The sequence below is a fragment of the Triturus cristatus genome, chromosome 1_1 (genome assembly GCF_964204655.1).
Source record: "Triturus cristatus chromosome 1_1, aTriCri1.1, whole genome shotgun sequence".
Classification (NCBI taxonomy): Eukaryota; Metazoa; Chordata; class Amphibia; order Caudata; family Salamandridae; genus Triturus; species Triturus cristatus.
In genome coordinates, this window is record NC_140579.1 from 163266915 (window position 1) to 163292133 (window position 25219).

The window sequence follows — 25219 nt, forward strand, 5'->3', positions numbered from 1 at the left end:
GGCCGCATAGCAAGCTCTGGTAGTGGGTCTCCTGGCCTCCTTGATGATGTCCATACAGTCAGGTGGCAGGTTTAGGTAGCCAAACTCTAAGACTTCAGGAGACAGATTGCCAGGTTCAGCTGTTGCGGATCTGGGTGCTGAATTTCGCCATGGTTCTGCGTTAAGAGTGCAGGTTTGATCCGCAGCCTTTGATGCGGCATCACGGAAAGTTCTAGAAAGGTGGTGTACCATGGCCGGCGCGCCCATGTGGGAGCAACTAGGATGAGTGTCAGTGAGTGCTGTCGCAGTTTGCGTGCCACCAGCGGTATTAATGGCGCTGGGGGAAAAGCGTACGCAAATCTGCCGGACCAGTTCATCCATATCTCATTGCCCTGCGACTGTGGATGTGGGAACCTGGCGGCAAAGCTTTGGCATTTTGCGTTTGTTTGTGGCGGATAGGTCTATCTCCGGATGACCCCACTGTTGGAAGTACGGTTGGAGCACTGACGGATGTAGCTCCCACTCGTGCATCTGGTGGCTGTGTCTGCTGAGCAGATCCGCCATCTGGTTGTCCTTGCCTGGGAGGTGTTCCGCCATGAGGAATATGTTCCTCTGAATGGCCCACTTCCACATGCTCTGAGCCAGATGAGAACTGTGGAGAGTGTGTTCCTCCCTGCTTCTGTATGTAGTACATGGCAGTCATGTTGTCCGTCCGGATCAACACGACTTTGAAGCATAAGTGTACTTTGAATGCCTTCATGGCTAGGAAGATTGCCATCAGTTCGAGAACGTTGATGTGCATCTTCTTTTGTTGCGCTGTCCATAGTCCCTGCACTGTGTAAGTGAGTACATGAGCTCCCCATCCCTGGAGAGAGGCGTCCACCGTCAGTATTATTTGTGGAACAGGCTCTTGGAACGGTCGGCCCTTGCAAAGGTTTTGTGGATTCCACCAATGCAGAGAGTTGTATGCCCGACCGCTCACCAACACTAGGTCTTTTAATTGCCCGTGAGCCTGATTCCATTGACGTGCTAAGCACTCCTGAAGCGGGCGCATATGTAGTCTCGCGTGCGGGACTATGAAAATGCAGGAGGCCATCATGCCTATCAACTGCATGAACACTCGCGCAGGAAGGGAGTGTTAAGGTTTGAACTTTTTTATCAGCAGTTGCATGCTGTTGATCCTCACTAAATTTGGCTGAGCTGTGGCTGCCAGAGTGTTTATGGTTGCGCCCAGGTACTGTCGTACGTGTGCGGGTTGGAGATGTGATTTTGGGTAATTTAGTGAGAATCCCAGACTGTGAAGAAGGTGGATGGTGAGGGACATGTGGCTGGCGCATTGCTGGGCTGACTTTGCTTGAACAAGCCAGTCGTCCAGGTAAGGGTAGACGTGAATGTGTTGTCTCCGTAGATGTGCAGCCACTGTAGCTAGGCACTTGGTGAAAACCCAGGGTGCTGTTGTCACGCCAAAGGGGAGGACTTTGAATTGATAGTGCTGTCCCTGAATAGTGAACCTGAGATATTTCCTGTGTGATGGGTGTATGGGTATGTGGAAGTACGCATCTTTGAGGTCTAGTGTGGCTAGGAAGTCTCCGTGGCTGAGCAGCGGGAGAACCTGCTGTAGGGTGAGCATATGGAAATGCTCTGAGAGAATGTAGTGGTTGAGGGGTCTCAGGTCTAGTATAGGTCTGAGCGACCCGTCCTTTTTTGGGATTAAGAAGTACAGAGAGTACACCCCTGTCCCCTGCTGGTTGACGGGCACGCCCTCTATTGCACCCTTTTGCAGCATACTTAGCACTTCCTGCTGCAATAATGCTAAGTGCTCTACGGACATAGGACGGTGCTTTAGCGGTATGTTGGGTGGAGTGGAGGTTAATTCGAGACACTAACCGTGCTGGATAACGTCCCTGACCCACCTGTCTGTGGTAATGGTTTTCCACGTGGACAGGAACCGCTGGAGTCTCCCCCAACCCCCCCCCCCCCCCCCCCCCCCCGACAGGTGTTATGTGGTCGGGGGGAAGGGAGAGGGCGTCACGGTTTGTTTTTGGGTGAGGACCTGGTGTTGCCGTAACCACGTCCTCTGCCCTTGGTGCTGGAGCCACGATATCCACCTCTGTTGGTTTTATCGTAGGTACTCTGTGTGCCTCCTTTAGTGTATTGCTGCTGTGACCCCTGGCCTCTAGCTGCTCCTCTATTCCCGGGGCGACGAAAGGAGCCACTACGAAATTGCTGCGTTTGCAGAGCCCCCATTGACTTCACAGTGTCAGTGTCTCTTTATTTTTTCTAGTGTGGTGTCAACTTCTGGGCCGAATAAGTAGTTGGGGTTGACTGGCTGATTCAGGATGTTGTTTTGAATCTCTGGTTTGAATCCTGAGATTCTTAACCAAGCGTGTCGGCGTAACATGACGCTGGTGTTAATTGCCCTCGCTGCTGTGTCGGCAGCATCCAGGGCGCACTTAATGGATGCGTTGGTAAGGAGTTGTCCCTCTCTGATGAGGAGCTCCGCTGCCTCTTTGTATTCATCTGGCAGATGCTGAAGTAGCGCTTCTAGTGTGTCGTAGTGTGAGCGATCATAGCGGGCCAGGAGGGCCTGTGTATTGGCAATGCGCCAGATGTTTGCCGCTTGAGCTGCAATTCTTTTGCCTGAGGTCTCCAGCACCTTGGACTCCTCGTCTGGGGGAGGAGCATCACCTGTTGTTTGCGAATGGGCTCGTTTGCGAGCGTTAGCAACCACCATGGAGTCCAGAGGTAACTGACCTCTAATGTACATAGGGTCTCCGGGCGCAGGCTTGTATTTTTTTTCAATCCTGGGGTTTAGCACCCGTGCCCTGGTTGCTTCTTTGAAAATGTCCTTTGCAGGTTTGAGAAGTCCTTTTAACATGGGCAAAGTTTTGACCGTTCTCTCGGAGGAGGCGAAAGTGTCCACTAAGAAGTCTTCCTCAACAGTGTCAGAGTGGAGTTGTACTCCATGATTGGCGGCAGCACGTTCTATGAGGGCATTGAAGGCAGCAGTGTCCTCTGTGGGAGATGTTTTTGCGCTGTAAAGCTGCATGTCCTGGGTATCTGGCGCGGTACCCTGGTCTGTAGGGTCATCCCATGCTTGATCTGGGTCCTGCTGCTCATCAGGATCAGCATCCCCAGGGTAGGTGGTATCATCTCCCATGTAGTCCTCCACTGCGTCGGTTTCGGAAGGCGTAGGAGAAAAGGACTGGGGAACCTGATAGGAGGTTTGCAAGCGTTCATACAGAACCGGTTCCGACTCTGCTGGCAATTTGTGCTTCAGAGGTATTCTGTAGGAGTCCAAGCCCTTGTCTGGCGTGATCTTCCGTTTGCGGAGTATCAGTCTGCCAGTGTCGGCGTCGATGAATTGTGGCTGTGAAGGCTCAGAAGGTGAGCGTCCAGTAAATGGGGACTGTGTCTGGCGGACACGTGTCCGGATCTCGAACATCTTCGGCGCCGTGGATGGCGGCAAACCAAAAGTGATGTTGGTTGGCGCCGAGGGTGCGTTTGGATCCTTGTTAGTGTCGGGGCCCGACGTGGATCGGAGGGCTGCCCGTTCTCTGATGCGTTGCAACGACGCCGCGACTTGTCGCACCAAGAACGCTGAAGGTTCTTTGGTGCCGGTCGGTACCATGGAGGTAGGCGTCGACTGCTTTGGAGCCACAGGGTCAGCGAGCCGAAGAGAGGTATCAGCGGTCGTCGGAGTCGATGACTTGGCGTGGACGAAGTGGACGCAGATGGAGCGACCATTTTGACTTTGGTGGTCGGGGCCGACTGCTTCGGTGCCAGGGGCCGAGGCGCTTTCGCGGGACCGAGGGCCTTCTTTTTCGGGTCGGTACCGACATCTGCTGCAGCGAGTTCGGCGCCGAAATCCCTCTTAGTGCGTTCGGAGCCGACGGTCTTTGTTGGCATCGAAGGAGTGGAGGTCTTCGAGGGCTTCGAGCCGATCACGGCCAGTTTCACTTTTGGTTTCGGTGGAACTGGTGTGACGATATGTTTCGGTTTCGTAGAAGGGAATCCAGTCTTTGGTAATAATGGCTCGTGCTGGATGTTCGAGGCCGGGCCCGAAGGCGGGGCCGAAGAACTTTGATTGATCTCGGGTAAGGCCCTGAGGCGATCCCTCGACCCCAGCCGTAGAATGACTCACGTTAACGGCCTCCGTATCGACTGGTAGGCCTGGCTCTTCGCTAGAGCTATCCTCTTCGGCCCCAAAGGCCTCATCGTAGTCTCCTACCTCGTCGACGGCTTCTTCCCTGTGAAAAAGCACTTCATCTGCGTCTTCCGATCGGGAATCGTGTTCGGAAGCGGGGCTGGAGTTTACTTCTTCCACGCTCTCTACATCCTCGTCGCTGAAGATGTTGGCCGGGGCAGGCGCCGATTGCTGCGCTTCTAATCTCGCTGCCCGTCTATTCCGGAGAGTCTTCTTCGATCGGAATCGGGCACAGGCCATACATTTCGATTCGTCGTGAACCGGTGAGAGACATTTGTTGCATACCGGGTGGACGTCGATGTGTGGGTATTTAGCGTGGCATACAGGACACCGTTTGAATGGGGTCCTCGATTCCATCGTCGATGTAAGGTCAATTTTCGGACCAAACGGATCCGAAAGGCTGGAAGAAGTTTCTAAACTAAGCAAGAAAGCAGTCGATACCGAACGGGAACAGTACCGACGAAAACTAAAGGCCTTTTGGCCTTAGACTAAATTTTCCTAACTTGAGCTAAGATAAGCACATCCGAACCCAATGGCGGAAAAAAAACAATCTAAGGATGGAGAGGATGCCCATGCGCACTGTGGTCCAGGGGAGGAGTCACCTATCTCGTGATACTTCAAAGACTCTTCCAGAACAACAACGTGCAAACATCCGGACCCACCACTAGGTGGCGATCTATGCACAGATTTGATTTCAGCAGCCCACATGCCTCGAACTTATTTTTTGGGTGGAGTTTTATATAGCGCAAACTTGACCCGAAGGTATCAGAGCGCTTTACATGAGCACTAGTTACGTTACAGATGGACACATTCATTTTTTTGTTAGGCACGGGGAGATTAAGTGATTTGCCCAGAATCACAGAATGTTGAGCGTCCCGGCCGAGACTCGAACCCTGTTCCTCAGCTCCGAGGTCGACCACCCTAGCTGTTAGGCCACATTCTCTCTCCGTATAACTATAGAAATGGGGACATAGTGATCCTAATGTACATTGACAGTGGCTGTGTCTGACTTAAACCATCACTGGGTGTTGGACTTGGCCCTTTTCCCGGATTTTTTTTCGCTTTTATGGGAAACAACCTGTTGTGTGAAATGCTGTGCAATGGTGTACGCACCTGTATCTCCCCCATGGTAGAGAAAGGTATAGGCCATGTGTGGTGCGAGATGCCATAAGACGTGCTGTGCAATGGCGTGCGCAGACCGACTTTCACAATTCACTTTTAAAATGGATGCCAGGGCTGTGTGGTTGTGCCGCCTGACTGAGCTGGGTTACCGGTCTAGTTGTTATTTCCCAGCAACCCCAGCTTTTGGAGGGAAGCCTGGCACCCAGGGTGCTCTACACCTCCCCCTGAACCGGTTAGAACCAGTTTCCCCAGACGCTTCTAGAAGCTTCTGGCACTGTCTGGTAGGCGGAGCTGGGCTGCAATGTGCTCAGTCAGAGCATGGACCTGAGAGAGTGGACCTGCTGCCAGGGGGTACCGCCACATGGGCCTGTGTGCTAGGCCCTGAGCTTATCTGCAACCCTCTGCTGTCCACAGGGCCAGGGAGAGCCATAGCTAGGGCACCACTGGACCAGGGGAACCTCTGTTGGAGTATAGGCGGTTGGAGCTAGGAGGAGACTACACTACTGTGGCTGACTGAGCTGAGGCTTTGCTGTCCCCAAGATAGAGGAGTTATCCTGCCTGCCCGTCAGACCTTGCCCAGTGTGAGGGGGAACCAGAGAGGCCAACTCCCAAGTGCCTGCTGCTCTGCTCACTAGCGCCTGGAGAAGAAGAGCGATTGATCTGACTGCCCAGGAGCACCTTGTGAGTGTTACCCTTCGATTCCACCTGCTTGACAGTGCCCTGCGAGCGCCTGGTGCCCAGAAGGAGGTGAGGAGCGCTACCCGTCGTCCCTGAGGTCCCTGGTGGGACTGAGCCCATCGTAAGCACTATATTCAGGGTGCCAGGGGAAGAGGACCTGACACCTGCAGCGCTGTCTGAGGGCGCTATATTTAAATTGACCGCCCTACCTGGCCTCCTGGGCACTATTTTCTGATTCCCAGAAGAGGAGCACTATTGTCTTTATTCTGGCGCCCCTCTGCTATCTAGCACCTGGCGAGCGCTATATGGAATATGCTACTTACCAGTATGCATCTGTTCTTGGCATGTGGAGCTGCAGATCTACACACTTGTGCATAGATCGCCATCTGGTGTTGGGCTCGGATGTTTGCCGTTGTTTTTCCTCTTGGAAAGTCTTTGGAAGTCACGAGGTCCGTGACTTCTCCTTTGGATCGTATTGCGCATGGGCTCCATCCTCAGATTGTTTTTCGCCAACAGGGAAAGATGGAGCGTAGCAATAACAGGAAAGATGACCATGTGTGTTGCATCGAAATAAGATAAACTGGAACAGATAAAGGTAGCCGGGGAGGCGGGTGGGAGTGTGTAGATCTGCAGATCTACATGCCAAGAACAGATGCATACTGGTAAGTAGCATATTCCGTTCGAGGCATACGAGCTGCAGATTACACACTTGTGCATAGATTATATAGCAGTACCCACCCTTAGCGGCGACTACCCGTATCTGTTGCAGTGGTTTGAAATAATGTTTGGAGTACAGCCTGGCCCACACTAGCCTGTTGCTTAGTTTACACATCTACACAATAGTGTTTAGTGAAAGTGTGCGGTGTTGACCATGTAGCTGCTCTGCAGATATCATCTAATGGGATGTTCCCTAAAAATGCCATTGAATCCCCTATTTTACGTGTAGAGTGGGCTTTAGGGGGAACGGATAGTGTTCGTTTTGCTTTGTGGTAGCAAATCTGAATGCATTTGACAATCCACCTTGCTATTCCCGACTTGGAGATGGGGTTGCCTTTGTGTGATGGAGAGAAAGAGACAAACAGCTGTTTGGTCTTACGGAAAGGTTGTGTTCTCTGTATGTAGTAGAGTAAGGCTCTTTTGACATCTAGTGTGTGAAGAGCTCTCTCTGCAACGGTCTGTGGTCGCAAGAAGAATACTGGTAGTTCTACCGCTTGGTTTAGGTGAAAGAGAAAGGACTTTAGGGAGGAATTTTGGGTTGGTACGGAGAACAACCTTGTTATGCATTTGGAGAAAAGGTTCTTGAATGGTAAGTGCTTGTATCTCACTGACCCTTCTGAGGGAAGTGATGGCTACAAGAAAAGCGTTTTTCCATGTTAGGAATTGAAGTTCACATTTGTGCAGAGGTTCGAAGGGAGGCCCCATTAGTCTGGTGAGAACGATGTTTAGGTTCCACACAGGTGAGGGTGGCAGTCTGGGGGGGGAAATATTCTTTTAAGGCCTTCCATGAAGGCTTTAACGGCAGGTACTCTAAAAAGTGATAGATGTTGTCTGTTTTGCAGATAAGCTGCTATGGCTGTGAGGTGCAGTCTAATAGACGTATAGGCTAGATTGCATCTTTGTAGGTGTAGTAAATAGCCTATGATGTGTTGAATGGACACATCTAGGGGATTGATGGTATTGTTGTGACAATAGACAACAAAACGTTTCCACTTGGCGGCGTAGCTCGCTTTAGTGGTGGGTCGCCTAGCTTCTTTGATGACCTTCAAACAGTCAGAGGGAAGATTGAAGTAACCGAATTCTAGGATTTCAGGAGCCAGATCGCTAGGTTGAGCTGAGCTGGGTCCGGGTGCCTGATCTCTCCATGGTTCTGGGTTAAGAGGTGTGGAGAGAGGTGTAACTTTTGGTGCGGTACTACAGATAGTTCCAGCAGTGTGGTGTACCACGGTTGTCTGGCCCAAGTTGGAGCTACTAGGATGAGTGTGAGGGAGTGTTGTAGTTTGCGCACCACTAATGGAATGAGTGGGAGAGGCGGAAAAGCGTATGCAAATCTGCCTGACCAGTTCATCCATATTGCATTGCCTTTGGACAATGGGTCTGGATATCTGGCGGCGAAGCTTGGGCATTTGGTGTTTTTGTGGGTGGCAAAGAGGTCTATCTGTGGATGCCCCCACATTTGAAAGTACGGGTGAAGAACTTGTGGATGTAGTTCCCACTCGTGGATCTGTTGTGTCTGTCTGCTGAGTAGATCGGCCATAGTGTTTGACTCCTGGGACATGTTGGGCCAGGAGAAAGATTTTCTGGGGTATGGCCCATCTCCATTTGCCCTGTGCTAGGTGAGAGCTGTGGAGTGTGTGTGCCGTCTTGTTTTTGTATATAGTACATAGCCGTCATGTTGTCTGTGCGGACTAGGACTGCCTTCCCTGATATTTGTGTTTGAAAGGCCTTTAGGGCTAAGAATATGGCTAGTAACTCCAGATGGTTGATGTGGAATAACTTTTGTTGAGGTGTCCATCTGCCCTGCATGGTGTGATGTAGTAGGTGAGCTCCCCAGCTGGAGAGCGATGCGTCCGTTGTCAGTACTATCTGAGGAACCGGGTCCAGGAACGGTCGCCCTTTGGAAAGGTTTTTGGTGGTCCACCACTGCAGAGAGCGATGGGTACGACCGTCTACCAACACCAGATCTGTTAATTGACCCTGGGCCTGGTTCCATTGGCACGCTAAGCACTCTTGGAGAGGACGCATCTGGAGTCTTGCGTGAGGTACTATGAATATGCAAGAGACCATCATCCCGATTAGTTGCATAAACACTCGAGCTGGGAGTGTTGTGCCGTAAATTTTGCGCGTAGAGTCTGAATGCTTGTGATCCTGGCCGGACTGGGGTAGTTTAGAGCTTTTGAGGTGTCTATGGTGGCACAGAGGTATTGTTTTACGTGGGACGGTTGCAGATGGGACTTTGCGTGGTTTACCGTGAAGCCCAGTTGGTTTACGTAGCTGGATAGTGGCATGCGTGTGTTGTACACACTGGTTGTATGAACTGGCTTTTATTAGCCAGTCGTCTAGGTATGGGAAGACATGGATGTGTTGTCTCCTGAGGTGTGCTGCCACGACTGCTAGGCACTTGGTGAATACTCGTGGTGCTGTTGTGACTCCGAATGGGAGTACTTTGAATTGGTAGTGTTGGTTGTCCACTACAAATCTGAGGAACTTCCTGTGAGCGTTGTGTACAGGAATGTGGAAATAAGCGTCTTTTAGGTCTAAAGTGGTCAGGAAGTCGTTTTGGGAGAGCAGGGGAAGTACCTGCTGAAGTGTTACCATGTGAAAATGGTCTGAGTGTATGTATGTGTTTAGGGGCCGGAGGTCTAGGATGGGCCGTACGAGTCTCGTCCCTTTTTGGTATGAGAAAATATAGGGAGTAAACCCCCAGATTTCATTGGTTGGTAGGAACGTGTTCTATCGCCCCTTTTTGTAGGAGGGAGATTACCTCCTGATTTAGTAATGTTAGATGTTCCTGTGACATTGGGCGTTGTCTGGGTGGAATGTTTGGGGGGGGGGGGGGGGGAGATATTAGTTCTAGGCAGTAGCCTGACCGAATTATTTGTGTTACCCATTTGTCTGAGGTGATGGTAGCCCAGACATGAAGGAAATTTTGGAGTCTGCCCCCGACCGGAGTGGGATGGTCTGGGGGGAGTGGAGGGAAGTCATTGGGTAGGTGTGGAGGCAGAGCGGGCGGTGTTTGTCTTGCCTCTGCCTTTATTATTGTTGCCCCTGTAGCAGCCTCTTTGGTAACCGCTTGTGAAGGTGGATTGTGTAGGAGCTTTATATGAAGTGGAAGCGGTATCAGAGGAGTAGCCTCTGGATGTGCTCCGAAAGGAAGAACGGCGAAAGAAACTCCTGGGAGGGTGCGATTGTATGGCTCCCATAGATTTGTCCGTGTCTTTTTTAATCTTTTCTAGGGCCTCATCCACTTTTGGGCCGAACAGGTGTTCCTGGTCAAAGGGATGATTCAGAATGGAAGCTTGTACTTCTGGTTTAAATCCTGAGATCCTGAGCCAGGCATGGCGACGGAGGACGCTGCTAGTATTGATGGCCCTGGAGGTGGTGTCTGCTGCATCTAGGGCACAACGGATGGAGGTATTAGTGATGGTTTTGCCCTCCTGAATTAACTCGTTTGCCCTATTTTTATATTTGTCAGGGAGGTGTTGCATTATGGCTTCTAGTTCATCATAATGGGCCCTGTCATATCTTGCTAGTAGCGCTTGTGTATTGGCGATACGCCATATGTTGGCAGTTTGTGACGCAGTGCGCTTGCCGGATGCGTCCAAGAGTTTTGACTGTCAGGTGGTGGTGCTTCACCCGACGCCTGGGAGTTGGCCCTCTTTTGTGCTGTGGACACTACCAGGGAATCTAGTGGTGCTGGCCCTCTGATGTAGGAGGGATCTGTTGGGGCAGCTTTATATTTCTTCTTGATGCGCGGGTTAATGACCCTGGCTCTGACTGGGTCTTTAAAGACCTCTGGCGCATGTTTTATAACCCCCTTGAGCATGGGCAGTATGGAGGTGGCCCTATGCGTGGTGTCGAAAGTATCGAGGAGGAAATCCTCCTCCACGGGGTCGGTATGGAGATCTACCCCATGATAGTGTGCAGCCCTTTGGAGTAAACGGTTGAACCCCAATGAGTCTTCTGGTGGGGATGGTCTCGAAGGATAGAGATAATCTTGTGAGACGTTAGGGATGTCGGGGATGTTATAGTCGTACCATGGGTCTGGGGAGCCTGTGGGAGTAGGGTCCCCTGTGGGTAAGTCATGGGGCACGTCCCCTATGTCATCATATGTGTGGTCATGATCATCATCATCCGGAGGCGGTGTTGGGGAATGATGAGGAGGGGGTGGAGAAGGTGGAGGGGGAGAAGGTGGAGGGGGTGGAAGAGGTGGGGAAGGTATTCTGAAAGGTGAGGCAGCAGAGTCCTTCCCTTTTGGAGGTGGAGCTGGGGCAGGTTTTTCCAGCTGTCTCTTTTTGATGCTGAGCATCAAATGTCCGGTTTTGGAATCCTTTGTTAATGTCTTTTGCAAGGGATCCGGTGTAAAGAGTTCTTCTGAAGGTGGTTTATCCGTCGGCGCCGAAGGCATAGGGCTGTTGGTTTTCTGGCTTTAGTGTCCTGTTTGGAAGTATGTGGCTTGGAAAAGGCTTTTTGTTTGGTCGGTGCAGAGATGGGTTTCGACTTCGAGATCTCGGTGGCCTTGTGTGCTTTTATCGGTTCCGGGGATGGGGTCGGTACCGAGGAGCCGGAACTGGGTTTCGGCACAGAGTGTTTCGGTATGGGGCTCAGTGTCGAAGAGGAGGCCATTTTCTTTCTCGGTGTCGGTGCGGAGGAATGTTTGTCGGCACCGACGGTGGGCTGGCTCGAGCCCGAGCCGCCTGAAGGCTTAATCGGCTTCTTTACCGGTCCCGAAGGTGCGGTTTGGGAAGCAGTGTCTTTGGTTTTACCTAGGCCCGGAGGTGTAGGCGTGACCGAAGCCTTTTTCGGTTCCGGGAGAGGGTGGGGGGGCAAATTGGTACTTACGACCCTCTGTGCCGGAGTGATGTCCTACACATCTGAATCGTCTGCTTCGGAGGCACTGACGAGGCCCTCATCGGTGTGGTGTTCTTCTGGAGCATCTACGCCCTCCCCGAAGATGTCATCTGGAATCGCCGTCGACGAGTGTGCCATGGTTCTTCTTGCCCTTCGGTCTTGCATAGTTTTCTTGGACCGGTAGGACGTGCACGCCGCCGTCTCGAGCCTTGTGTTCAGGGGAGAGGCAGAGATTACATACTTCGTGGAGATCGGTGTAGGGGAATTTGGACCCACATCGAGGGCACTTCTTGAAGGGAGTCCTTTCCATTAGCCAGGACCGGAGCTTGGGAAGGCCCGAAGGCCAGCGTCGACGACTGGAATCGAAGGTCTTGATCGAGGAGACCCGCGCCGAGTGTGGAGATCGTGATGGAAACAATATCGCAAATTGGGGTGAGGATTGCGCGTCGACTGAACTGGAAACCTGTTCGGAACCGGAGCGCGGATTGAGCCGACGCCCATGCGCGAAACGATCCAAAGGCGGAGTCACCGACCTCGTGACTTCCAAAGACTTTCCAAGAGGAAAAACAACTGCAAACATCCAGGCCCAACACCAGATGGCGGTCTATGCACAAGTGTGTAATCTGCAGCTCATATGCCTCGAACATCTATGTATAACCCGGCCCCGCATTGTGGGGGTTTGCAGCGGCGATTCCAGGCTTAGTCCAACCAGCGGGAGCCCACCCCGTGGTTTTTCATGCTAATTCAACGGGAGCCTACCCCGTATTGGCGCTTTATTTGAAAATGGGAGCCTACCCCGTATTGCCCCCGCAAGGAGAAGATTGCCCAAAATAACCGCCACGGCCCGAGCAGTCGAGCGCACCAGGAAGCGGGTGCCCACCCCGCTTGGGATTGCAAGTTGGAGGAAGCGCTGGGCCTGGGCCGCGCGTTGCCCAGCAACTGGGGTGCCGGCCGCGTCATCGGCCGTGCCCCCTCGAAGCCAGGAAGCGGCCCGGAACTCGGAGACTTCGCTCCGTGGTGGGGGCTCCCCGGAGGCGGAGGAGAGCCCCAACTGCCGCTGCCGGAGAAGGCCGCCGGAGTCCAGGCAGGGTTCTCACAGGAAGGAGAGCTCCGCGCATTGCCGCATCACCAGCCCAGAGGAGCCCCAGAGCAGCACGGCAGAGCTCCGAACAGCCGGTGAGTGGGGCCGAGGTGTGGGACTGTCGGGGGCCGGCCGAGGCACACTGTCGGTGCTTGAGGCCCCCGACGTACCGGGAGGGCCGCACTGTTACCCGGGCACAGCTGCGCCGCACAGGAGTGGGCAGCTGCAACGTATTGGCCCTTTCATGTTGGGAGACTGCTAGTGCCAAGCGCTAATTGGCGGTTCACGGCGGCGCCGCAGTTGCAGGCCGCTACTACAGTCTTGCAACGTCTGGGGGCATTGGCGATTTTAGAGCTCAGTGAGGGGCTCTATCCTGCCCCGGTTTCGTTTTGGCATCACAGCTGCCCTGCAGAAGTGGCCAGCGGCAACATGGGCAGGACGTTGTTTGGGACATCCCAGTGGCCGCATCTTTTCAGCCCCGAGTCCCCAAGGGGGGCTCCAACGGGCCAGTACTCTGTGGGCTACAGCATTGGTGATTTGGGAGTCCCAGAGGAGGGGCTCTCCCAGCGCAGTGGCGCCCAGGCTAATCTGCAACAAGGAGTAGAACATGCTGGTGATGCCCTCATGAAGCCTAACAGTATTGCCCGGATGTTCTAGGGTTATGCCTATGTTATTCCTGTTAATGAGATGTGCGCATCAGGCCTAAGGTTATGCCTAAGGTTATGCCTCCACACTCATATAGGTTATGCCTGAGGTTACGCATAATGAGTTTCATGCTACTGGGCCAATGCTAACACTTTTATGCTTATTGCACTGCTGCATGTTGATGCCAAAGCTTCAGATTATATTTATTTATTTAGGAATTTATAAAGCGCAAACTATCGCCAGTTACAGGCATCCTGGCGCTGACAGAGTCTGAGGGAGGAGAGTGGAGGTAGAACAGAGGGGCTGATAGGCTAACCCGGGAAGAGCCAAGTTTTAACCTTTTTTCTGAAAGGTAGAAGTTAGTCAATGTGTCTGATCTCGGTGGGAAGGGTGTTCCAGAGTCTAGCGGCGGTAACCTCAAAAGATCTACCTCCGGATCTGACCTTCTTAAATCTGGGAGTGACCACCAGTTTGGCATCCGAGGAACGAAGTTGTCTAGTAGGGACATACCACATAAACAGATTGTACAGGGACTGGGCCAAAACCATGGAGGGCTCTAAAAACAATACAGAGGGCCTTGAATTGCACTCTCTAAGAGGGAGCCAGTGCAATTGTGCCAAGGCGGATGGCCCATGGGATCTCCTCGGGAGCCCCAAAGCTAGTTTTGCAGCTGCAGATTGGACTCTTTGGAGCCTGTCTAATAGATACTCCGGGGCCCCTAACAGGAGGGCATTGCAATAGTCCAGCCTGCTTAAGATAGTGCATCTAACTATTTGAGCGCGCGCCTGGGTAGGCAGAAGGGGCAGGACTTTTCTTAAAGAGCGCAGAATGGCATAGCAACAGGCAGAGGTTTTCTAGACATGTGTCTCCATGCTGAGCTTGTAATCAAGCATGACCCCCAAGTTGCGGACCGAATTTGCAGGCTGTACAAAAGCTGTTTCCAGGGGCCAGAAGTTGCTAGGAAACGAACAGGGGGTCCTCGAACCACTATTAAAAAGCACCTCGGTTTTCCCTGCATTAAACTGAAGTGAATTGTTCTTCAGCCACCTTGATGTCTCACGTAGGCAGTTATGTAAGGTCTCTATGGAGATAGAGTCCTCTCCTTCCAGAGAAAGGATCATCTGCGTGTCATCAGCGTAATTAATGGTTTTAATGCCAAAACTTTTGATCAAAAGAATTAGTGGCCTAAGATAGATATTAAAAAGTATTGGGCTAATGGCAGAGCCCTGTGGGACACCATGCAAAACCGGAGAGAAAGCAGATTGGAAAGGAGGTAGAGACACTGCTTGTTGCCTGTCCTGCAAAAAAGAGTGGAACCAGTGCAATGCCGTATCCCTCACTCCTGCCTCCCATAGGCGTCTCAATAAGATCTCATGATTCACCGTGTCAAAGGCGGCAGACATATCAAGCAATAACAAAAATGATGCCTGGCTTCTGTCTGCTCGCCTTTGTAGTTCGTTCATGGCAGTAATGAGGGCTGTTTCGGTTCCGTGCGCAGGCCGGTATTCGAATTGGTCTCTGTCCAGTAATAGATGATGTTCCAGGTGGTAGGAAAGGGTGTTACTGACCACTCGTTCCACTATCTTAGCAGGGAACGGCAATAGTGAGATGGGCCTATATTTGTTTGAACAGTCAGGGTCCAGGGAGGGTTTTTTCAGCAGAGGGGAAACTAGAGCTTGTTTCCAGAGTGCAGGGACAGTGCCGGTCAGCAATGATTGCTGACAGATTAAATGGACCGGGGAAAATAGTTTTGCTTCGCATTCTTTCCAAATTTTGGGGGGTACTGGGTCCAATGGTGACCCAGACACAATCCGTCGAGCTATCTTAGTGAAGAGTTCGAATGTTAGTGGTGGAAACCTGCATAAGAATTCTTCTGAAGACCGCTGCTTAGTCAGTGCTTGATTCTCCAGAGAACCAATGTTTGAGGAAAAGGGGATACCAACAATAGGAGGAGTATCCAGCTCATTAAGGATAAGTTAAATTTTCTCCTTGAAGAAAGAAGCTAAATTGTCACAGAGGTCTTGGGATGGAACGATCAGATTTTTACAAGACTCCGGGTTAGTGACACTATTTAGGATGCTAAAAATGCTCCTGGAATTATTAGTAGTGTTATAGATCAGGGAGGAGTAGTACTCGGCTTTTGATTTTTTAATAAGAGTTTTGTACGCGTGGACCTTGGTTTTCCACGTGTCTTTGCAAGTAGTATTATAATCATGTCTCCACCTTCTCTCAGCTTGTTTACATTCAAGTTTTAGCCGTTTTAGGTCGGAGTTAAACCAAGGGGCTGAGTCTTTACCCCTGCAGGTCCGAATTTTAAGGGGGGGCGAGGGAGTCAGCCACCCTGGAGATGCTGGAGGCAAGGGAATTATAATTGTCAACTGTGCTTTTGTTTACATCAAAGAGTTGATGCAAATGGAACGTTTCGCCCGAAGAAAGTGCACGTGAAAGGACCCTCCAATCTCTGCAATTAATTACCTTGGTCGATGCCGGGGCTTTATAAGGGCCAATCGTCTTATGGAGAAAAAATTTAACCAATGAGTGGTCGGTCCAGTCCATTGGAAGAATTTCTCCCATTACCATTAGGTCGAGTGGCGCAAAGATCAGGTCAAGCAATGACCCCCCCTTATGGGTAGCCTTGGAGGTCAGCTGAGAAAGGCCAAAGCTGTCGCAGGTAGAGAGTAGATTCTTAAGAGCTGCGTCAAGGATACCATTTTGCCATAGATTAAAGTCACCGAGTATAAACAGCTTCTGGTGAGATAAGGCGATACTGGTTAAGGTGTTGATTAGAGCATGTTGCTGCTGAAGGCTAAAAGCCCCTGGCGGGCGATAACACAAAATTGCTGTAATGATATTTCCAGCATGGGTCTGAATTGAAAGTCCTAGTAACTCAGTGCCCAGAATAGAGTCGAGAGTAAGGATTTTAATGCTACAAGAGGCTCTGAAAATGACTCCCACACCTCCGCCTCTACCAGTAGGCCTAGGAGACATTTAAACCCAACAGGACAAGCAAATCCCGGATCGACCAAACAATCAGGACGTGTCCAAGTTTCTGTCATAAAAAGGATATCAAGGTCATGAGAGTCGATCAGAAGTTGGATCTCTGTGCAGTGTTTGGGCAAGGACCTGACATTTAGTAGCCCACAGTGCAAAATATCACACAGTACATCAGCCTGGGGGAGGGAGGAGGGTAGAAGGGACAGTATTCCTTTGTTAGCCCACTGAGTACCTATTTGAATAAGCACCTCTCTGGAATAGGGAGGCCTGGTTGGAAGCTGAGCCTGGTATGAAGGGTCGAAGCCGGCAGCATGAGGGGCCAAGGGCCCTACCTTGGCGCGGACGGGCGCAGACGGGCTTGCCTTATGCGCGCCTTCGGCGCACCATCGTCGCACCCGCTGCGCTCGTCCGCTGCGCTTCCAAGGAAGGCACATGTTTTATAGGACTGTGACAGCAACCGAGAGGTGTGTGTGGCCTCAAGGGGGGCGTGGCCTCCGCGATCGAGCAAGCCGTAGCGTCAAGATTCCCTTAGGTGTTGATCCCGGCAGCAGCAGGCAAGTAAGAGCCCTGAAGTCGTGAGGGAAGGGGGAGGGAAGGTGGGTTTTAAAACAACCAAAAATCACAAGTTTTAAAAACAATAAGCATCAATTCACACTCCCGGCTTCCGCCTATGATCATGGTTTAGGCCTGCTTTGATGCCCCATGATAATGTCTCATGATAAGGGCATGTTTTCGTTCTATACCTAATGCCCTTATGGCCACAGAGTGATGCATATGATGATACCTTATGTTCAGGCCTACTGTTATGCCGGATTTATGCTAACAGAAATCAGGCTGACTGCCGAGGGCTGTACTCAATATTGATGCTGTTCTTTTTCCCAAGGCCTGATGACGTCTTTATGCCTAAGGTGAGGCCTCCTGGCCTGGAAGCTTGTTTTTCCTTTCAGGTCTGAAACCGATGTGTCCTAATGCTCATAGGACGAACACCTTTATTCTCACATGTTACTATATACTGTGATGCCATGATGCTTTAATTGCAGGATTGAGGCTGATGGACTTACCTTTACTCCTTGTGCTTCGCAATGGTTCTGGCAGCGGCCCGATTGGCCCTGCCATGTATACAATTCCCCCCTGTGAATACTGCCTTGGCGCCGGTTGGCGCAGTATAGAGATTACTGAAATTACCTTGTGTTTCTACAATACAAAAGTTATTCTTACACAATCTTGTGTAGCGTCTTTTTGGAGTGTGCCTTGTGTGTCGCCTCTGTGTACTGCGTGGATGCTTTGCACATTTCCTCTGGAGTTTGGCCCACCCGCTCTGCACCACGCTACCAGTTTCCAACACTGGGAAACTAAGCTCAAGAGAACCTGAAGTGGTTGGAGGGTGAAGTGTGAAAAGAGTGGCAGCTTCAACTCCTTGCTTGTGATTGGTGCTCTTACTGGAAGATCAGTGATGGTGGGAACATATAGCCAAAGCCCGCCTGTGAGAAAGACAGAGAGCTGAATGTGTTGCAGCAGGCGGACTTTGTGCATGGTTGGAAGGGTTGACAGTGCGTGCACCCGCCCCTTTTGTTCCCTAAATCACTGGGGTATGTGTCAATGTGTGCATGATTATATTCTTGCTTTAGGCACAAACCTAACCTTACACCCAGTTTTGCCAGTCACTGTCTTTGTTAGAACAGATTCACAATTGCTTTAGTAACCTTTCTGCTTTCTCAAATTTGCTTGAAGATGCACCATCTGCCCACTGTTTTTTCAAACTTTTCTTCCGGGGTTGAACCCCATGAAGGGCATATTTTGTGATCTGATGAACAAAATGTAGCCCACTACATCTCTTCAGACTGTAAAAATCTGTTAGAAAGAACAGATGCAGCACAAGAGAACACAGTCAAAGCAGGAGGTGGTGGGGAGCAAGAGGCAGCATGGAGGACAAGACAAAAATGCGAGACCTGCAAGTAGTTATGGAAGGAGAGAATGGACAACAGCCTACAATGCTTGCATGGCAGTTGGAGAGCCAATAAAAAAGGGTACACACAAAGGGGTGTTTCTACTGGAGGTGCAACAGGATCCACAGAAGCACCCAACGAGGAAACATTGCAGTTAGTTACAAGGCCATATGTGGAAGAACATTGGCCCCAGAGACGAGCACAACTGAGACCTTACTGAATTGACTGAGGCCTTATTACAGCAGCATTTTTCTAGAGGATATGGACTACGTAATCATTTTACCTGCCCGCATTTGTCAACCCATATAATATTACTGAGTAAATCACTACGATTTCCTCCATATCAGAGGTGTCCATAGAGGCTGTTCCAGAGGGCCTCATCCATTCTAGATGTTGAGGATAACTACATAAGAAAACTTCACGTACAGTGCATCTACACGAAAACAATTTACATAATGGTAATTCTTAAATTCTAGCATAACTCTGTAAAGATAAATGCCTCCACAAATCATGTACAAAATTAGGCGGGGGAAACAGATTGAGCTTTTTGTACTTGCCTTAGACACACCAACTCCAGTGAATCTGGCTTCTAATAGTTCTTGACGTCTTGGGTTCAGGCTATGCAGCTCTTCCATCATTTCCCCTGTGGACAAGGTGGGAGACATTTTTAACAAAAGTAGAAAAAAACTATCAATCCAAAACATGACCTTACAATATAAAACACAAACATTCCTATCAAAAGCTAAAATACTCAAACATTTTGAGAGGAATCCATAATCGAAAAGTTCCATTTTTAGGGGTTTAGTGTTCAAATTCATCGGATCCATGCTAGAGAACTCCCATTGCTGCAGTTTTAAATGTGTAACGAACACATTCATGCCCTTGAGCTCACACCTTTGGCAAGATGCATGACCGGTCTACCAGGTGGCCACGCCCTCCTCTGCTAGCTGTTCCACCTCTCCCACATCTATAACATGCTTCAAACAACCCTTTTCTAGATGGTGGGAAGCTATTGTGCCAGATGACTCCAAAGCCCCCTCTAGGTTTGTCCTCTCCCCTGTGCTCCCGATGTACTTCTCGCAGAAGCTTAAATTTCTCTATCTGCTATAAAAGATATTCCAATTCCTCCTCCCCACTCTTGCGTAACACCTTCCTAGTCCATCCTGCCCATCACCCCCTCTCCTGCAGCCAGGTCCCATCCCCACCCCAGGTATTCCTGTCATCCTCACACAGGTTTCAGTTTTTGTAATCAAATGCTCCTGCCGGTCATTTTTTAAGAAGCTTCAATGAAGTCTCAAATAATATTCTCTCCTTGCCAATCCCCCTCCATCTGAGTACTCTGGAACACCCCCACCCCCCGATCACAGAAGGCTAAGCTATCCCATTGCTGGTTTACCATTCCAGTCCCATTACAGGACCTTTCCTGGTTTCACTCTTACTCCACTTACCAGACACTCCAGCCCATCTACAATGCATTCCACCTTTCTCAGGCGCTCTGAGTTGCACCATTCCCCATCTCTTCAGGTGTTACATAAATCATCTGGTTAATCCCCTCAGTCACAAGCACCCACCAACCACTTCTCCCAAGCGTCCAATAACCTTCAACCAAGCATCAAGAGTTTAACGTTTATTTCAATAAGATAATCTAGGGACAAAGGACTCAGAAGTAAAAGCAAAACCACTATATCTTTAAATAGTTTAGATAAAAGCATGCTTAAATTTATCAACTCAAGTAAATGTTATTTTAGACAAAGTAGGTGGTAAATATCTTTTAACTACTCAGAAACGAGAGATAAAGTAATTTTAGCCTAAGCAAATCAGCCTGGTATCTTTTCTGCATGTTGTCAGTTTTGTGTTGGTATTTAATCCAGGAAGTACCCATAATTATCTCTGATTACGATGCGTGCAGTAAACAACACCTTCTGCTTAAGACAACCATACCAAACTATTGAGAGGAAAGGAAGATTGGCACTGTCAGCTAAAGGGGTGCCTATGAGGTCGACCATCTATGGTGATATATCAAGGTAGAGAGCTATTTCCCTTTAGCAGAGAGGAAGAATACGCATTTCCGAGGTTGGGGGGGGGGGGATACCTTTTTCCTTATTACACAGGTATTACTCATTTAAAGCAACAGATACATTGGGGAATGGTTAACTTGATACATCCAGCCAATGTTGTAATTGACAAATTTGGGACCCAGATTTATTTTGTGAAAAAGGCTAGGCTACTACCAAGTTAAAATAAGAATGTTATGCATCTTAAAAAATATTATGCCATATTAAAGCTAGTACTGCTATATAAAGCACACTGGTAAAACCATCCAATATCAACTGAGAAGTTTGAGCACAAAGGCCTGTGGCCACAACATAAACAACTGATATGACCGGTTTAACCAGACTACTGTAATTAAGCAAATAAGAGGCGCATGACAGGCTGCCTGCTAAACGCATGTTTAGTGCAGTAGACGCAGTATGCCTTTATGCCACATATAATGAACTTGGTGCATCTAAGTCCAAGTTGCTGATCTGCAACTGCTACAGTTTTACAATCAATAAATACAGCATCATTAGCTTATTTAGATACTCTGATCTCTCGTGCCACACTGGTCCCCATTGCACTAATTGTTTCAGTGGCATTAGCTTCCTTGCTTGTGAACATCCAAATCATTCATTAGTCTGCCAGTCTTGGCATTGTGCCTTGCAACACCGTATGTCACTATCAATTTCATTTATGTCCTCTTAAGACATATTTGCTTGTTTCACGTTGACAAGTTCTGAGAGCTATGCCTTGAAGTCAGTCTAAAGACAGCCTGCATCATTTGGAGGTCAGGTGGGAATCGTTTGTTTTCCAATGAGGGGGAAGGGGGGGGGGGGGATCTGCCGGCTCCAGTTACAGGAAGAATAAGCCTCCAGCAACAGGAATGGCACCTGCTCTGACTGATAAACCATTGGGGTTCCAGTGAAAGACAAACAATGGCATAGCCAATAGGTCTTACTTTTTAATGGTGTTAGCCGACCTTTTGGCTTTATGAATTTTAGGTATGGTATTAGCCAAGGCATTATACTAAAATTAGATAGATAATATATGGAGTATTGAGTCCTGCAGGGATCTACCTTAAGTCCCACCCTTTTCAATGCATATGTTTCATCTCTGGCGGGTATTAATAGGAAATGGGGTTTTGACATCTGCTCATACGCGGATGACACGCAATTGGTGATCCCCTTGATAAATAGACTGACCAACACTGAGACTAAGAACAACTTAACAAATTGTCTCACTGAACTCGCAGGCTGGATGTTCCAGCACTGTTTACCACTAAACACCAAGAAGTCTGAAATTCAGCTCTTCAGGGGTGCCTAGGCAATTTGGGACAATAGCTGTTGGCCCCAGGCTCTAGGCACCGCCCCAGAATCCAAGTGAGGGGCAAAAAATCTGGGCATCATCTTTGATGACACCCTATCTATGCAGGACCAAGTACGCACTTTGTGCGGAAAAGCCTTTTCTACACTGAAACTGTTCAGACAACTCTTTCCCTGGATCCCATTAAATTGCTGACAAACGGTAACACAGGCTTTGCTCTTGAGCAGACTTGACTATGGCAACGCCCTTTATGTTGGCATGGGTGACTATCTTTTCTCTAGACTAAAGGTGGTCCAGAACGCCGCCACTAATTAATATGTAATTAAAAAAAATACAGTTCAGCATCCCACTGCTTGAAGTAATTACATTGGCTACCAGTCCGCCAGAGAGCCAGTTTCAAGCTCCTTTGTTTTGCGCATAAAACCTTGCATAAACAAGCATTGGCATAGCCAATAGGTCTCGCCTTTGGGACCTTATAAGTGTTTAGCCAAGCAACAGTTGATGTTGTTGCACCAGGGATATTGTGCTGCATAACTAAATACTTATAAGGCCCCAAAGGTGAGACCTATTGGCTATGCCAATGCATGTTTAAACTATGACCCGGTGCTGCAGTGCTCTCTCACAAGACAACGTGCGTGATGGTGCAGCGCTCATGTAGTGCTGTGCTGTCTGTAGTAGGAAATCGTCCAATTCTTTAAAAAAATTAACATTTCTGTGAAGACCGCTCCGGGATGCATGTCTGCAGGTCTCAAGAGAGGCACGTGCAGCATGGCTGGGCCACCATGGCCGTCTCTTAATAAAAGCCTTTGCAATGCAATAGGTCTCGCATTAACGAGAGTTTAAGCTATTGGCAAAGCAATAGCTTAAACTCTCCCAAACGCGAGACCTATTGCATTGCAAATATTTGGTATTTTTTTTACTAGTGCCAATGCAGTGCTTTCACATTCATGAAGGGCGTGTCCTACATTAAAGTGAAACCACGGCAGGGGGCTTCCCCCCCCAAAAAAGCATCTGTTTGTCAAGTTGACAAACAATTCACAAAACCCCCCCCACCCCACCCCCGAATAAAAGTGCCCATGCCGCACTTTCACTTTAATGTCAGCCGGGTCACTTTCTTTAGATGTGGTTTGTGCAAAGAAAGGGACGCAGCCTCTATAAATGTGAAAGCGCCGCATGGGCGCTAGTAAAAAAAAAAATGTATAAATATGTGAGCGTTGCTGCTAAATACGGACCGCACTGCCAAAATAAAGAAATAAATAGGTACGCGCGGCTGCTAAATGCGGACCACGCTGCTGAAATAAATAAAAAAAAAATGCAGCTGCTATCTTGAAAGCGGACCGCCATTAGTACACACTAAAAAAATAAAAGCGGGGCGTGCTGCGCGGTAGTGGGTGGAATAAGTGAAGAGCATTAAAGAAAATAGTGCTCACCAAGATATAAAGCAGACCATGTAACACCAGTAAAAAGTTCAGTTGTTATGGGAGGTAACAAATGAAGACAAGGCTGTACCAAGGAGGGGCCAAGAAGCCTAATAATTAATCAGAAACCAGCGTTTATGAAAGACAATGACGCAAGCCAATTACAAATGTGCGGAGAGGGGGTGGGGCTTCTATTCAGTACTCCACTACTGAAGGGCAAGCAGCAGCGCATGAGGTTCGACCTGAAAAATAGGAAATATTCATAAATAATTTAAGCCTGTGCAAGCCTGCCTTGTGTATGTATGTTGATTCACAGACCTACATAGGTGGTGGAAATAAAATCAGGTGTCAATCGACCCTATGGCGATAAAAAGTTGATCTCTTGTCTCATATTTGGCCCGGTTAATCTCATATTTGCACCTGAGGAGTTAGGGGGAAGGGCTAGGAATGGTAACTGTAGAAAGAAACGCGGGTTCATGACCCCTGTGATCAGAGGTGGGCTGGGCAGTGCCAGGTTATGAAAGGGCAACCTTAGCTAAATCTGAGAGATGAGACCAACTCTGACTAATAGATGCTGCTGGAACTTGTAGATCTTCACTGATTTGCACAAATCTGCTCATATAGTTGCCTTTGCAAATGCATTTGCGGATGCGCACGGCTACCATGTTTTAATAAGGGCTCGCCATTTGTCCTCTCTCCCCTCTTTGGAGATACATAACTCAGTTCACAAACTGATGACACAAAAATGTGCACACCCACTTCTCACAGTCATTTACATCAATTCCTATTTGAGGTAAGTGATAAATGCAGGGTCAACATTTGCTTGGTAGAAAGGTCTATTGTCAAGCCGGAGCTCTTAGAGAGCATGGATTCGGCTCCATTTGAAAGGGTGTGCAACTGTGCCCAATTCTACATCATCTGTTTCTTGTAACCAATGAACCATTGAATTTGAAGGAGCTGTGTCTGTGCCCAGCTCTTGCACTGTCATGAGGGAACCAGCTGAACAGTGTCTGCCCCAGGGTTGTACTTCTCCATATGTAGTGTAGACTAATGCATGTGTAGAGTGCCTTTCTTTCACACATCAGTCACAGAAGGATGGTCAGATGGGTATCCCCATGAGAAAGGAATTAAAATATGTAACCTGGGCATCATTATTGGCCCGCCTTACTTATCAAGCTTACTAAGAAACCTCAATGCAACCCAGACGTTTTGTCTTTATCAGTACTTGCTTCATGCTTGTAGATTCTAATACCACTCTGCAGCAACCCTAAGGCAACATGTCTGCAAAAACAAAAACAAGAAAACTAAAGGGTAAAGGATTAACCTTGTCAAGATTAAGCTCTTGCTGTTGGCAACATCCCTCAAAGCTGCCCCTAATGTTACGTCTGCGGATCCTTTCCTCCTTGTGAGTCTCACGGGCGTCTCAATGTCATTACATGTCAGTCTGCATCTCTGAAGCGACCGTCAGACTGTGACTGGGGCGAGCCCCCGCCTCTTTTAGTTGGTAAATGCAGCGGATTGTAAAAAGAAACCGACAGGAGTTTGCTGCGGGGGGCAACTGAGAACATGGTCTCAAAGTAAGTGGGGCCTATGAAATCGCATGCTACCATTGTGCAGCTCTTAGCTAAAACACCCCCCTCCTTCCTCATCCCAGCCCAAACTCGCTCTCCAAAATCGGGATTCATTTACCATTTGCAAAGCGCTCCTCTTTAATTTGTAACTGTTTTCCGAGAAAACTTGAATATCAAGGAGGTAGCCCGGTGCAATATTTAAAATGCAATTTTCTTTTGTTTTATTTTCTCTTTGCAGGCCATCATTGGTCTTGTGGGGCCGGTTGTATTCACACTGCTCTCTCCGGGGAGGAACCCTGCTTACAGGGTGGTGGTTGTCTGTTAACAGATTGTTTAGAAAGTTTTTAAGCTGAAAAGCTAGGCCTGTTCTCTGTCTAAACTCTCTCTACTCTTCATGCAAGGGAAGCTTGCTCCTCCAGCGAGTAGCTTTTGGTCGTTCTCTTTTGTGTATACATCCTGCTCTGCTGACGGCCTCTTTCTCTAGGTGTAAGTGAAGCTTGGCTTGCTGAAGAGTTAAGCATTTTTGAGTGACACGTGGCATGTGTTGTGTTAGTAGACTCCACCGGATGTCTTTGTTTTACAAATGCTTGATCTTCCGATAGAATCCATTTGCTGTCTGCGCCCGTGGGATTCAAGTTCTGCTTCTACTC

General features: G+C 49.2%; 1 protein-coding gene across 4 annotated transcripts in view; it reads right to left on the reverse strand.

The window, feature by feature from the left end:
* Positions 1-25219, reverse strand: part of TLK2 (tousled like kinase 2) — a 2417851-nt gene that overhangs the window by 2028932 nt on the left and 363700 nt on the right. For all 4 annotated transcript variants that reach the window (XR_014968435.1, XM_085624076.1, XM_085624079.1 and 1 more), the window contains one exon: positions 18778-18863. Coding sequence is in view for 2 of the 4 variants with exons in the window: in XM_085624076.1 (XP_085480202.1) it covers positions 18778-18858 (81 nt within the window). In the remaining 2 variants the exon portion in view is untranslated. The remainder of the gene's footprint in view (positions 1-18777; positions 18864-25219) is intronic.